Source organism: Eubalaena glacialis, chromosome 12 (genome assembly GCF_028564815.1).
Source record: "Eubalaena glacialis isolate mEubGla1 chromosome 12, mEubGla1.1.hap2.+ XY, whole genome shotgun sequence".
NCBI lineage: Eukaryota > Metazoa > Chordata > Mammalia > Artiodactyla > Balaenidae > Eubalaena > Eubalaena glacialis.
In genome coordinates this window covers 58,615,088-58,631,234 of record NC_083727.1, presented here as the reverse complement: position 1 = coordinate 58,631,234, position 16,147 = coordinate 58,615,088, and the positions used below count along the sequence as shown (strand labels likewise).

At 33.1% G+C, this 16,147-nt stretch overlaps 1 protein-coding gene across 1 annotated transcript in view; it reads right to left on the bottom strand.

The window, feature by feature from the left end:
* ASCC3 (activating signal cointegrator 1 complex subunit 3) overlaps window positions 1–16,147 on the bottom strand; it is a 331,824-nt gene that overhangs the window by 131,000 nt on the left and 184,677 nt on the right. The window contains exons 15-17 of the mRNA XM_061207037.1: window positions 9,356–9,547; window positions 8,822–9,046; window positions 2,073–2,192 (exon numbers count right to left, since the gene is read on the bottom strand). Coding sequence (XP_061063020.1) covers window positions 2,073–2,192; window positions 8,822–9,046; window positions 9,356–9,547 — 537 coding nt within the window. The remainder of the gene's footprint in view (window positions 1–2,072; window positions 2,193–8,821; window positions 9,047–9,355; window positions 9,548–16,147) is intronic.

Genomic DNA, 16,147 nt, shown 5'->3' with positions numbered 1-16,147 from the left:
ACTGTTGATGGGAAAACCCATTCTGCCTATAATGATAATAGAAGCAAAGAGTAAAATCAATTTGACAATGAATTTCTGAATAGTTTAGAAATTATTACAGTATTTTTCTAAGCAGAAAGGACATTTAACACAAGATATTAACAAACATTCCTGTCACTATGATGTGTGTGTGTGTATAAATACATGTATATATACACACATACATTCACACACACCAAGTCCTTAAGATAGTGGTCTGGTCACAAGCTATAAAGTGAAGTATGACCTTTAAAGGGGGGAGGGGGAAGTATAAAATACTTTAGAAATCAATTAATGAGTTAATACTCCTACCACTTGTTCTAACTTAGATTTTTATGGCAGCTTATTCATGTATCAAATATAGCTAAAATAAATGAACAAATCATAATGAGGCAAAGGAAAATCAACTGTAGGGAAGTAAGCTGGAATCCAGTCACATTAGCAAATACAAAAAGTCTTACATATTTTCTGTAGGTAACATACTGTGTATTTCAGGCTCACCTTATGACAGCATTTTATTAATCACATATTACTAAACCATTAAAAAGAATTAAACTACATGATCTGTGTTAGTTCACATGAGTTTTGTGGCTACACATTCTTACTGAGTAATAAAATAAAAACACTTAGGTCAAAAAAATAAAAAGGTAAGATTCTCTGAACTGTGAAGGTTGTAAAATTTTGTATCTCAGAAAGGAAAAAAACCCACTTTTTATACTAGAAAATTATACAAAAAAGAGTTCTGATATTAACCTGGTACGTAAACAAAAATCAATTGATGTGTTTATCTTGTCCCAAGATTTGAGATGCCTTAGCCCATGAAAAAATACATGTTGTGTTTGGTCTTCCTTTACCCCTTTAGAATATTTTCATAGTACCATTGACTCTTTTCACAAAGCCCACATTTGTAATAAGAATAGCTAGTGCCTTATTCTTTAAAATTTATAAAGGTACAGGTTACAATACACCTACATTTTATAACTGAGAGCGATCTGGTTGTAAAAGATATCCATTTGAAGATTAGCACAGATTTCAACTGAGAAGAAGAATAAAGGTAGTTGAATCCCCCATCTACAGTAAACCTAAGTATAAAAATCAAATGATTTCAGATAACAGCTTCATAACTAGTTGCTGCTGCTATTTTTCTTCTTTTTTTTTCCCTCCTAAATCTTAAGTTTCAATTTTCCCGTGGTCAAAGTTACTGTATATGAAAAGGAAAGATAAAAAAAAGATAGGCAACTGCTTTGATACAAAATGGAACACACACATACACACACACACAAAATTATCATTATTAGTAAATAGAGGAAAACTATAGTTCCGAGTTAAATTCAACTTCTTTGCTAATTTTGATTTAACACTAATGAATATGGATATGATGGTGGTGAAATCGTACTTTCATTAGACAACAACTGGATTTTATCTGTAATTAGGAAGCATTTACAGGGTATAAAGCAGAGTTCTAAAGAAAAGACAAGATCTCACAGAATCTGTAAGCTATGTGGACCACACAACTGTGAAGTTTATAGGAAGAGCTGTGACCACATGCATCTGATTCTCAGTCTATGTGCACAGCAGAACTGATCCAGCCTCCAAACTGTTAAGATAGTAACTCATTAATGCTATCTTTTAATTTAGGAACAAAGGCCTAGAAGGACTTGATAAGAAGAATATACTGTATATAACATAAGCCTATCATTAAAAGTGGTTTGTAAGTTTCCTCATGTCTGGTTTATTCTAAAAACTAAATTTAAAAAATATAGTTAAAAAAACATAGCAAAATACTAATATCAAATGGAAAGTTATCTGAGCAGTAAATTGATAATAACATAAAGATCAGTGGAAAAGATATATAAAGAAAGTGAAATAATTACCAGGGACAAATTTAATTTTCCTTAGTATTTTCTAAAAAAGATTAAAGCTCTTTGTTTTTCTTCCAGGTACCTAAATCTTTTCAGATGAACACAAGTAGCAAATATTTATCCTCATATCATGAAAGGATTACAGAACTAAAAAGGAGGTCTGACTTTTTTTTTAGTAAATGAGTTTTCTACCTGATAAGCCTTGTGACTGATGCCATACACTAATGGATTTGCTCTCATCCGTACATAAAGATAAGTGTAACTTATCCACTTCACTGCTTCTTCCACATTAGTAACTGTTCCCAGAGCAATCTGCAAATCAAAAATATAACAAAAGTTAAACTAATGCATTAAAGTTGAATATAAACATTACATCAAAGACCATTTTGTTGAAAGTTAAGTTTTTAAAATACATCATTATGCTGTATTTAAAAGACGGTAAGCACCATTATTGGACATGATGTTTCTCCAATTAATTAAAAATCAGTCCTGCCTCATTTAATTGAGAACAGTACATTAGAAATGCTATCTTCCAAAATTTTACTTATTATTATGGCATTTGATTAGCTTTCCCATTTGAATTTAATTCCATATAGTATTATAAACATTTTGGTATTCATTAATTTTTCTTCTTCTTTTTGCTTCTTTTAAATTTTGGTTTCATTTTATGTGACAACATTACTGACAGTTTTAAATGTGACTGCACCACAATCAAAACAACATAATATTGCTGATTCTATCCCTCTTTGTTGTGATTTTGTATACTGTCATTACCAAAATCACAAAGGGCAACACATTAGTATTTTTTTCCTCTAAAGATACCCATTTGCAGCATAGCTAGTATAAATATATAATATAAATACAATGGTAAATGCAGTAACTTTTGCATAAAACAAAATCATATTTTATTGGGATTTATACATATTAATAATATATACACTTTAAAAAGATCATACAAGAACAGGGAGTGGTTTTAATTTTTTATTGGTAAACTTAAAACAACCTATGGAAAAAACAGATATTTGTACTTTTGAATTATAATAAACACTGGGTAATCCTTTAGATTATATTCTGAAAGAAAATATAATTTTTAACATAGCATTTTAATGTAGCTTTATAACATGTTAATTTAATGAAACCAAAGGTTAATAATTTTAAAACACAACAATAACATATAAAATCTGTGTAATAAAGGGAATTGTTAGAAAATGACCTTAAGCCACAATTGCAGTGAAAAGTTTTCTTAAAAATACATTTCTTTAGCCACTGGATCTATATGTAGTCATTGTGCTTTTATACTTAGAGTGTTCATTTTAATTAACAAATTTATCCAAGTTGTGAAACTTCACAGTTGAATAATTTTTCCTGAATCTGTAACTGAAAAATTTTTTTTTAACCTCTTAATACTTTAATCAAAGGAGAAGTGATGATCCCTACGTAAATAACCAAATTTTAGGAGAAAAGAAGGAAAAACGAATCCTCTTATTTTAGTACTAAATAGTAAAGAAACTATAAACCTTAATGTTTGCTTTATTCCCATGTTATAATTTAAATTCTGTATAACTAATTTTGTAAAATAGGTATGCGAATGCTTAGATATCTTTAGTTAGTTGAAGATGACATATAGCAATATTACACCATACTATTTATCCTTAAAAAAAAAAGGCCAAAAGTAAATAAATGGTAAGGCAGATTCTATCTATTTTAAAAATTACACTATCTTGAAATACATCAGACAGAGAAAGACAAATACTGTATGATCTCCCTTATACAAATAATCTAAAAACATCAAACTCAAAGAAACAAAGAACAGAATGGAGGTAGCCAGGAGTTGAGGGGTAGGGGACATGAGGAGATGTTGGTTAAAGGGTACAAACTTTTAGGCATAAGATGAGTAAGTTTTGGGGATCTGATGTACAGCATGGTGACCGCAGTTAATCATACTGTACTGTGTACTTGAAAGTTGACATAAGAGTAGAGCTTTAGTGCTCTCATCATAACAACAAAACAAAAGGGTTATTATGTGAGGTGAAGGATGTGTTTACTAACTTTACTGTGGTAAACATTTCACAAATACATATGTGTGTCAAATTATTGCATTGTACAACTTAAACTTACAATGTCATATGTCAATTATATCTTCATAAACCACAATATAAGTAAATACATTAATGTATTTACAAATGATTAAACCACCCACAACATAAGTAAACATACACTTCCTAAAATGTGAACTGTAAGAGTTTCCACAAAATAAAGAGTAACAAGAACTAAAATTTAACTAAGGAGTTAGTTCTACAGCACTTCCTAAATATTTGCAAGTAACACAGTTAAACATTTTCTAGTCTTCTTAGGCAAAGGAAACTAGTTTGATGATACGGCTAAAAATCCGACAGCGTCCTCCATTTGTGATTCTATTATTTGACAGCCAAATTGTGTTAATCCCCTTATGACTTATAGATATTTTAAAATAACATCACACAACTCCTAAGAGTAGAAAATTTTATAAAGGATAAAATAAGCTTGCTATTTTTATACTTTCAAAATCAGACTCAGTAAATCAACAATAATAAATAATTACCTATTGCTAGGTAGTGAGAAGAATAAAGGAAAAGATGAAGTAGGCACCAAAAACTGGATCAAGTAATGCAAGTCTCCCAAATGTTCACCAAGAAGGAAAAGACTACTCAGAAAAATGAACGTAAATTTATAATGGTACATTATATTGTGAGATTAATCTTTGAATGCCACCTAGTGACAAAAACAAAAATTTACTTGCAAATATTTGTGGTCTAGTAGCTACTTAGTACAGGAGCCTTTTATAAAACAAGTATTTTTCACAGTATCTCTCTGAAATTTATTCCTTCATCTCAATAATCATATAGGAAGTCAGTAACAAGACTGCACTATGTAAAGTATAAAGTACAATGGATATGGCAATAAATAGAGCATGGTTCCTGGTCTCAAGAAGTCTGTAGTCTTACAGGTGAGATACATGTAACTAATTAAGATGACATCTATGAAACCATTATCCACAGTGCCTAGGACATAATACATATTCAAAAATGCTTTGAAATAAAAACACCTAACATGTGAAACTTGTAAAAGTGCCATTAGTATATAGTGTAATACAGCTTTATGCTCTAAGTAAAAGAGGGGGAAAAAAAAACTACCCCAAATCTGGTAATTTAGAAGTAAGGCTCAAAGTATCACTTTGTATCTAATTTACCTATTTAAACTTTAGTCATTAAGGTTATCTTAATTGTTTATTTGCATGTGTTTTTTAAAAAGTTAGTTGAAATCATATAAAACTAAAAAAGCAAATATAATAATCATATGTATATAAATACATAATGTATACACAAACCCCTTTAGTACATGTATGAAAACACCATTTATGCCACCATTCATTTACTCATTCCACTAAAATTTGAGTGCGGGTAGTAAGTATGATTGGGGCTGAGGATAAGGGACTATGAGATAATGTAACTGCTACAATTCTGTACCGAATAACAACTTGGCACAGGTGTTTGTTAAATTTTCACAACTATCTAGTGACATTATTCCTATTTTATACATGGGAAGATTGGCACTTTATAGGTGACATGAGTAGAGTAAGGGACTGTCTAGAGCAGAAGACCTGTGCTGGAAAGTAACCAGAGCCAGAACTGGGAAGGTGTCAGACTGCTGAGGCCTTAAATCCAAGGACCAAGTGTTTGTACTATGCCCTGCGGAGATGGGAGGAACTCTGAATAAAGAATGTACGTAAGATTATAGAAAGATTAATACATTTTAAAGTATGGACCATAGGGGACTGGCACAGAATAGATAAGAAATTAATGTCACCTATGAGAGAACAGTTTCACAGGTGAAACTGTGAAACAATACCCAGTAATGTCTGCTGAATAAATTTTAATAAGCCTCAAACATGCTTCAGTGTTTCTCTCAGTGCAAAATTAAGAGGCTTTATACAGGGCTGGGACTTGTGAGATTTGGCATTAATTAGCATTCGGGAGTCAGCCCCATTAGGCGTCAATCAGCAAAGATGTCTCATAAAATGTCTGCATTAAAATGATAGCTTAATATGATACTTTCTCCAGTTCTTCTAAACTAGTGTTATCAAAGATATTAGTATGGGCAACATTCCTAATCTAACGTGACCTTGATGTTGATCACCGCCGCTGTACAGTCTTGCAAAGATTTTCGGAGTCTAAAGACTTAAAAATCCATTACCTTAAGAGCACAGCACACATTCATTTTATAAACTAATTTCACACTTGGCTTCCACAGATTACCAAATTTAATTTCACACTCAACTATAATTTAAGGGAGTTTGTTTCCTTAAGAAGAAAATTTACTTTAAATGGGAGCTAGTCTAGTAGACAAAATATGATAAATAAATTTTAGCAATGGCTATACTTCACCATATTACCTAAAAATTTCAAGGTATATGTTTCATTATTTGAACGCCATTTATGGCATTAAATGGAATTATCGTTATAGTTAGTTGACATTTCTGAAAATGACAAACCCTAATAAGTATTTTATGAATATGAGGTGAATCTATGGGCTACAATTGATTTTTAATTTCTCAGGGCTTGACCAAATAGTTTCATTTATTTTATTATAGTCCCTACGAAAAAGAATTTCTTGAAGACCAGAGAAGTATTTTACTCACCTGTGTCTTCTGCATAAAAAACATCACCATTTTGTGTTTAATTTACCACTTACAAAAAGCTATCAAGGAAAATAATTCTAAGTTTACAAATATGTAGTCTTTCGTGATATGCTTTTCTAGAAAAATTGTATAAAACAGCCTTGCTTTTTATTGTAAGTCAGAGAAATTATTACTACCATTTTGGAAAATATTTAGTCCTGGTCTTAGAAGAAGGCAAATATGGTAGGTTGATTAATATAGAGAAATGTATTCACCTTTAAGTTACTATATTTTATACATCAGAAATCTAGGCTATAATAAGAAGACTAAGTTTGTAGTTAAAAAGACCTGCGTTTGAATACTAGCTCCAAAAGTTAGTACTTGAATGACCTTTGGTCAGTTACCTATCTCTCTGAGGACAATAATATCTCCTTAGTAGCAGTACTGAGAGAATATACAAAAAGCACCCAGCAGGTTTACATGTCCTCAGTCCACTGCTACTATTACTATCTTCGTACATTAGACTATTCCATCATAGATACTGGTGACCCATGACCAAGACCTAATTATTTAAACCATGCCATCATAGTAGGTAATGAGGATTGAAACTGAGATATATTTCCTTTGGAGATATTCCTAATATCATAATTCATTTCCTAATCTTTTTCACTTTCTTGTAATTATGCTACTAGAAACCAGCATCTTTCATGATTTTTTTCTAACTTCCAACTAGATCTTTTAAACCTTACCTAACCTTCTGAACCCAGATTTACCACCTTCATGAACAAAGCCCTTCCTGATAAGCTGGGGCCAAAAGGATTTTCTCCTTCTACTGAATCCTTCTTTAGAACTTATTACTCACCAACATTATTGCACTGTGTTTTTGTGTCTTTTTCTCCCCTTTTGGACTATATACTCCTTAACAGAGGAAACTGCATACTGCGTGTGTTTTTCATCCTCTAAAAAGACTTCTAAATAACATGAGTAGAATATAAGTGAAATTTCTGTAATATTTCAGTTCAAATATTTCACTTATTCATTTATGTAATAGTTATATCCCACCTACTTTCAAAAATTGTTTGAGTCAACTTTAATGGTAAGAAGGGATATAGAAGTAAGAAAGTATTGGATGACAGAGCAACAATTAAAAATGCGGTGAAAACAGCAAAGCCTCATTTGATTTTTTGACACACAGAATCTTAAGAATGTTCATCCTCTTTACCAGTTAAGATGTTATCTAGGCTTCCAGGGTCTGCTATTTAAATCTTAACACAATAATGGTGACTATACAAGTCACCTGTGAAACTGTTCTCTCATAGGTGACATTAATTTCTTATCTACGGAGTCTTATTAGTGAAAGTGTTATGTTTGTACCTCCAAGAAAAGGAAATAATTTTCTTTTTTAGCAGTCTATTAAAATGTCAAGGTTTATCTTGACTGCGGCTTTTTAATGTAAATGTTTGAGCCTAACTGAATTCCTAACATGTGATGTCACTCAGAATTCTGATAGGGTCCAGTAAAATTTGGCCTGTAAAGACATACTTCTCCTGAAAATGAAAGGTGTAACAAAAATATTATTTTACACAATGGCAGAAAGATGGTCAACATAAGTTATTGTGATAATTTTATTTTAAGATCTTAAAGTATAGGGACTAAACTCATATGTGCTTGCTCTTCTCCAGAGTATTTACTGGAAGGTTTTATATGTAAAGCTAACCTATAACTATTTGTGAATTGTTGTTATGGTTGAAAATTCTAGAATAAAAGCAATAAAAGTAATCTTGAGTAAAAAAAAAAAAATCTTAACACAAACACACATCACACATGAAATAAACTATAATATTGTAGCTCAATTTAAGCAATCATATTTTGTATAACAAAGTTAATAAAATGATCTAAGACAGAAGAGCATTATTAACCTTATAAAAACTTTATAAAATACATCATAATAAACTTTATAAAAGTGCAGTACAAATATAGTTGTTGTTATTGCTATTTCTGTTTCCCTAGTTTATATAGCTTTGGTTAGATTTCTGTCCTATAATTTATAATGATTTAAACGTATTGTCTTTAAGCAATGAGTTCTTATCAGTTATCATTTGCATTCTATATTGCTCTGAACTAATCAATAATATTGCCATTCCACCTCTTGTGTCTTATGACTGCATATGAAATAAAATGTATTATTAAATATCATGAAATAGTAATCAACTCAAACTTTATTTTTCTTGGTCATTCTTGAAGCTGGTGATTCTATTCCAACCTTTAACTCATTAGATCTTACCTCTGCATTTAGGTTATCTGCAAGGCTTTCCAGAAACTGACTCTCAATTGGGTTTTGTTGAGTGAGTAAAGAGAGGTAATGGCTGAGTTTATCATGGGTTGTTATGATGATTCCTTCCCCAAATTTGTCAAATTGTGGTCTTCCAGCTCGACCAAATATCTGCATGACATCTAAAATTCCAAGGTCAACAAAGGAGCCTCTTTTTGCAGCATATATTTGTGTTCCCTAGATGAGGAAAAGTTAATAAAAATTTACATAAACACACACAAATATAATCCTGATGAGCTGAATACTGAAATTAGGCAAATATGGCAAGATTTCAAAAGTGTACTTTAACTAATCCTTTCATCATCTGTGATAGCATTAAATTTTCATAATATAAACTAGATTCTTTTGGAGAATGTAATTCTGACCTTATATAAATAACATTCAAAGTCACTGAAGCAGCCAAATCACAGTATTTTCAAATAAATCAATCCACAGGTTTGTTTTAAGATACCACAAATCCATGCGCAAAGGAAGGTAAGCTCTCACCTTAATAATAACAGCATGAGCAGGAAGATTGACACCCCAGGCTAATGTAGCTGTACAGACTAGGACTTTGATATGCCCATTAAAAAACAAGCTTTCAACCAAATTTCTGTCCTGCCGAAGCATTCCTGCATGATGAATACTAAAACCATCTGGAAATAATTCTCGTACTTGTTTATTTCTTGACTTTTGCACCTAGAGTAGATATCAACAAAACAAAAAAGTGTTATTTAGCATTTAAAAGCAATTGTTATTTATCGTCTCTTGAATGAGTTTATCAAAGAGCACAGAATTATTTTTAAGCATCTTAAGGTCTTACTAAGTCTTAGTATATAATGCTTTATACAAAATCATTAAAAATTATATTTTCTCTATCTTAAAAAATAGGTAACCCTGAACATGGCACAAAACCCAAAAGGAAAGAAGTTAAAAGCAAGTGTCTCTTTCACTCAGGTGTCCTCTTCTTGCAATCAATCAGTATTACCTGTTTCCTATCCTTCCAAAAAAACTCTATTAAAAATAAGCATAAATCTCAGTGGCTTTCAACTCATTCAGAGTAAAGGCCAGAGTCCTTAGGATGCAAGCCCTACAGAAATTATTCCCATTCCTGAACCTCACTTACTTACTCAGGCCAGACACAAGAGCTGGCTTTTTCTCTAAGTGCCCCCCAACTTTTTTTTTTTTTTGACAAATCCACACCTGTCTCAGGGTCTTTACACTTTCTGTTCCAGACCCACTGCCTTGGGAGCCTTTCCCCCTTACTGAGATGCCCCTGGTTCCGCGGGACATGCGCTCCTTCTCATAGTAATGAGCCAATAAACCCAACTGTGCTTCCCCGACACCTGTGTTCCTGCTGATCTCTGACAGGAGGGCACCGGCCACCTGTCTTAGCTCCTCAACTTTACATCTGCCCTGAATACTCTAACTTCGCTTCTGAGGTCTGTTCTTTGGCTTGGTCTGACCTCAGATGTGGGATATGGTCCACTTATCTGCAATCTGTATAAGTGCCACAGCAGATCTTACAAAATTCACTGACGACTCACTGTACAACGGGGAAATTTTTTCTGCAAAATTAAAGACTACGGATTAACAAAAGTGTTCATATAGTCAAAGCTTCTGTTTGGGCATCACATCCTGTGCTTATTTGCTACTGCTCTGAAAATTTCATGATCAACATCTTGATAGCTTCTTTTGAAACAGCGTTTTCCATAGTTTTCATGTAAGGGGCACTACACTGGCAGGGAATGGGGTTCTAGTACAGTCACACTGATTATCTCTAAGGTCACTCAAAATTTTAAACTTCTAAATTAATAATAATTACTAAGAAAATGATCTAAGAAAACTGCACTCCATGAAATCTGCTACAGATATAAACTGGAAGGGAAAACATTAACAAACCCCACCATCTAGTGGCCAGCCAAGTAAATAACAACTTAGAATTTTGAGCCTTGTTGAGTCCCAAGCAAAATACACATATACACAAAAACATTATCTTCATTAAGTTTCAAGGGGAGGGTATTATTTCATTTTTGTGCCGTGTGGTCAGCCTCTTCGAAATAATTGTATAAATACACTTTATTATTAACTACATTTGGATCATATTGCCTTAACTTCCATCTTTTCAGACGTGTGTTATTGTCAGTCTCACAAATACGGGCTCCACGTTATGGAGTATTTGCTAGTATATAACAGAGCTCCCTCGTGGGATCAAGGTAGAAGAAGGAAAAACACTTCACCTACTTCATTTCTTCGCTAATATTCATGAGTGAACATTCAGAGCTAACAGAGGAAACTAAAAAATACTGCTTGGAGACAGTCACAAAAAAATCATACTGCTGGATGGCTCTTTGTTTTGGGTGAATCTGCTGTCCGTGGACCCCTGGCACTGGAATATCCTGATGTGCTTGTTATAAATGCAGATTCTCAGTCAACATCCAGTTGAGGTAAGACTTGGCTTGTGACACCAATGACACAGTAAGAAGCTGAACGCAGGAAATATGTAACTGCGGTGAAAAATATTCTTATAAGGTAGCAGGTAGATCATGGGGTGCTGACACATCACCTCCAACTCTGACCAGGTGGGTTCAACCAGCTTGTTCTCTGTAAGCAACCAAGAAGTACCAGGGGTCACTTCGCCTTTGTCTCTATTCCTGCTCATATTCTGTGCATTGCTTTTTTATTGATTCATTAGAGACATGAAGTGACAACAATCTTAAAATAAGACTGGGTTGTTCATTCTCAACTGTCTTTGAATCTGAATCTGCCATTTGTGATCTAGCCTAGTTCACAGGACAAATAAACAAGAAATCCTGGGGAGGAGGCCCAGGAATGAGTACGTTTTAAAATCTTATTTAAAAAATTATCATATAGTAAAATTCTCTTTCCACTTTGGTGTACAGTCCTACGAATTTTGGCATATGTTCGAATTGTGTAACCACCATAATAATCAGGATACAAAACAGTTCCTTTACCCTCCTTAAATTCTCTTGTTATTCCTTTATAGTTAAACCCTCCCCACTTACAACTCTTGGCACCCCCTGATCTGTTCCCCATCCCTAACTTATAGGATGGAGTAAAGTTGTGCTCTCAGAAAACATCATACCTGAAATACTTATATAACTAAATAAGAATATAATAAATAAGTAAATCAAGCATCTAATTCAGAAATCTATAAAAATAAAAAATATAACAAAGCCAAGGAAAAACGGAGAAATGCCCTAATAAAGTTAAAATAGAATCTGATTTTTAATATGTGAAATTGATAAGTAAACATAAAAACTCTAATTTTAAAAGAAAAAAATAAAAATAGACAATGTCTATTACTGGGCAGCAGGAGTTGGCAAATTATGTGCCAACCGCCTGTTTTGTAAATAAAGTTTTATTGAAACACAGCCATATCAGTTTGTTTACATATTGTCTATGGCTGATTTTGAGCTACAATAGGGGAGTTGAGGAGTGTGACAGACACCATATGTTCGCAGGCTTAAAATATTTACTGTCTAGCCTTTAAGTAAAGGGAGATCACAGTGGAAAACAAGCACAACAGCACAAGCACAAAGACACAAAATTAGTAATGTGAAAAAGAAGTGTTCAGAAATACATCACAATTTTAAAGAATCAGAAGAGTATTCTGAAAACTTCAATACATTCCATTATTAAAAATGTTTGGAACAGATGATTTTCTAGGAAAATGTTACTAACATTTATATTAAAAGTGATAGAAAATTATAATAAAAGCAATGGAAGAAAATGTAAAGGCTATCTAACATCTAGGTTTTCATACTTTTTAAAGACAAATTAATTCTAATGTTACTAAGAGGCCCTAGAGCACAGAAATAGAAGTCTAAAAATTAATCTTACAGAGGCAGTATAATAGCACTGATATTAAAACCTGATAAAGCAGCAGAAAACAGAATACAATAGATAAATCTCTCTTAAGAATATTAATCCAAATAGTAAAGAGTTTTAGAAAACAGAATTCACCAGTGCATTAAAACAATATACCACAACTAAGTAAATTAAACCCCAGAATGCAAGGGCACTATACCTATAAATATGTTAACATATTTATTAATAAGTCAAAGGAGAAAAAACATATGATCATCTCCAGGCACTGAAATCTCACAAAAGACCACATTCAATCTTGATGTGCAGAGGTGACAAAACATCGATTTCAAACCACACTGAATCATAAAACGTTAGGCGTATATCAATTAAAGTTAGGAACAAGGCAAAGATGTTTACAATCAGCTTACCAATGTCCTAGACAATGGAATTAGACATTAGAAGATAATAAAAAGTAGAAATACTGGAACAGAAGAGGTCAAAGCAATTATTAGTTGCAGATGGAATAAACATTTATTTAGAAAACTGAGGATTAATTAAAAACTACTAAAATAATGATTGAATTCAGAAAGGTGACAGTCCCCCAAATCAATATTTTTAAAAAGGCTTTCTGTATATATACAATAACTTGTTAGAAAATAAAAGGGAAGAAAATAGCACATTTATAAAAGCGGTCAAAAACAGAAAAAACAAGAAATAGGTAGCACCTACATGAAGAAAAAGCATTATTATACTGCCGAAGGACATTCAAGAAATGAAATGATATGCTTTGCTTTTGAGATGGGAAAACTTGATTTGGTAAAAATACCAATTCTCACTAACTTAATCTGTAAATCAATGTACTAACTCAACTAAGAGATAAACATTATTTCTTGGAAGTGATACTAAAGTTCATCCTTCAAAGTAAACCTGTAAATCCAGGAAAAATTCTAAAATTGAAGAATAATCAGGATGCTTATCCCAATCACATATTAAAAATATTAAAAAAACAAATGAGTATTGTAAAGCAATTACACTCCAATAAAGATGTTAAAAAAAACAAAAACAAATAAGTAGAATAGTTTGATACCAGAGAAGAGACAATAAGATCAAGGAAATAGAAGACAAAGTTCAGAAACTGACTCAGGCAAATGTGAGAATTTTGTGTGTTATATTAAACTTTAAAAACAACAGAATAAACAGGAAGTATTCAGAAATGCATTTGCTGGGGGAGGTCATCAAGAAGATGTGACCACCAGTTTGACCCACAGGCTGGGCCCAGGCAATCAGAGGCTCCTCATCCCTTCTCCTGTCCTTGGAATGTGCACCCTGCTTGCCTTCACTTAGAGGCTGCCCAAGGACACAGCCCTTAGACAGAAATGCGGTGCTGTCTGTGTACATGACTAAACCCCGTTAAAGCCTCTATATAAACTTTTAAGATTGTGGCAGGTGGGTGCGGAGATCTACTTGTATATAAGTTCCCTCAATTATTAAACCTGCCACCCACCAATCTGGAGTGGTCTGCCTCTTTCTTAAGTCTTTCCTTGTCCTCTGTGTTTTGGGGCCGGTTTCACATTACACCCAGAAAGGTCCCGAGGAGACTGCAAACCAACACCATTACTATATGCAGTAAGTTCTAGACGGATCAAAGATTTAATAATGAAAATTAAAAACTTAACTTAAAAAGGGCTGGAGGAAATCATGATGAAGTGAGTGTGATCTTTATAAGCAAGACAAAGCCCAAATACTGTAAATAAACTGAAAAAAATCTCATTATGGTAAAAATATTCATAAATTAATAAAAATAAAAATCAAAGATTAAGTAGGAAAAATGTTTGTAACACATATAACAGTACATGCAATTTATAGAAAAAGAAATTCAAATGGCAAATATGAAAAACGCTCAGCTTCACTCATAAAGAAATGCCAGTCAAAATAATAATGAAGTTACCATTTTTGGCCTATTAATCTGTCATAATCTCAAAAACTCTAACGCTGTTCAGTGCTGGCAAAGTTAGGCGGGGGGAAGTTACTGTTCCAGGAAATGTAAGTTGGAACAATCTCTTCAGTGGGCAGCTCAGGACCACTCATTCACCAAAATTTTAAATGCGTGTACCGTGTTGATAACTAAATTCCACTGCCAGGAATTTTCCCAGTGGACATCACTGCAATGCCAAGAGTGTGAGCGAGAATGTGTACTGCAGCACTGTTTACAATACGACATAATTAGAAACAACAAAAGTATCCATCGAGACAGACTGGGTAAATGAATTAAGATAATGTCCACACTGGGGCCTACTACGCAGTTGTTAAAAGAATGAATCAGATCTTTCAGTGTTGATCTGGAAAGATTTCCATGATGTATTACTAAGTGAAAAAAGTATGAGACATAAAAGTGTGCCTAACACGATCCAATTTTTTCATACTGAAACTCACATGCAGACACACACAATGGCAGTTTGTACAAAACCTTCCCTTGAAGGAAACATAAATGGAAGAAGGTTTTTAATAGGAGTTTTATTTGGAGAAATCAATGGAGAAAGATGGTTAAGACCATGAGTTACGGAGCTAAACTTATTACAAGATGCCTGCTGCTTCCTCAAGTATCAGAACAGTTGTTGTTTTCCACCTGTTTTTTCAGGGTGAGCTCTACCTGGAGTCCGGGCTTTGCTAGCCTCTGCAGGACTGGAGGGGTATAATTCACCCTGTTCACATTGTCTGAACAGAGCATCGGATTCTCCGAAAAAGCCATTTGAGATCCAATACTATACTCACTGGATAAAGTATCTCTATACATGGAAATTCAGCACAAAAGAACGCCAGCTGCGAAAGGTAAAGGGAGTCAGGTGTGTAGTAGAAGAATTGTGTAAACTTGTTTTCCTCAGTCTTTATATTTCCACTTGTCACAAGTGAACTTCCCATACAGGGCTTTATTGTCAGTAAAATTAGAATAGAATGGACAACTGCTAAGAATCCATTAGCACACAGAGGATACTAAATTTTTTTCCCCTAGTGAAAGCATGCCCCAAGCTTCCTTCCATGACTTTACATATCTTTTTCCTACCTATGATACAGAAAATCAGTATGAGTACTTTTTAAAATGAATAAGGTTAAAATGTAACCACTTCCCAAAGCTGACTTCCAAACCAACACAAATACATGATTAAAGAACGAAGACTGACAGCAAGTAACTGAAGATATTAAAAGAAAACAAATTAGGTTTTTTTCCTCCATAAGACAAAAAAATATACAGAAGTAACACAAGACCTTCAGCTCAGTTACAAACCTTGCATGAAACAACAATAAGAAATGGCATAAATAATTTAGTGACCTTTGTAAGCCTTCTGAGGTAATTTATCTTGGTAAGGTATGCTTTAATGTGGATTATTTCAAATCCATTAGGAAGAAATAACTTAACAGTCATTATAAAAACTAAAATTTAACCAGAAGGAGGCAAATAGTTTCTCCCAA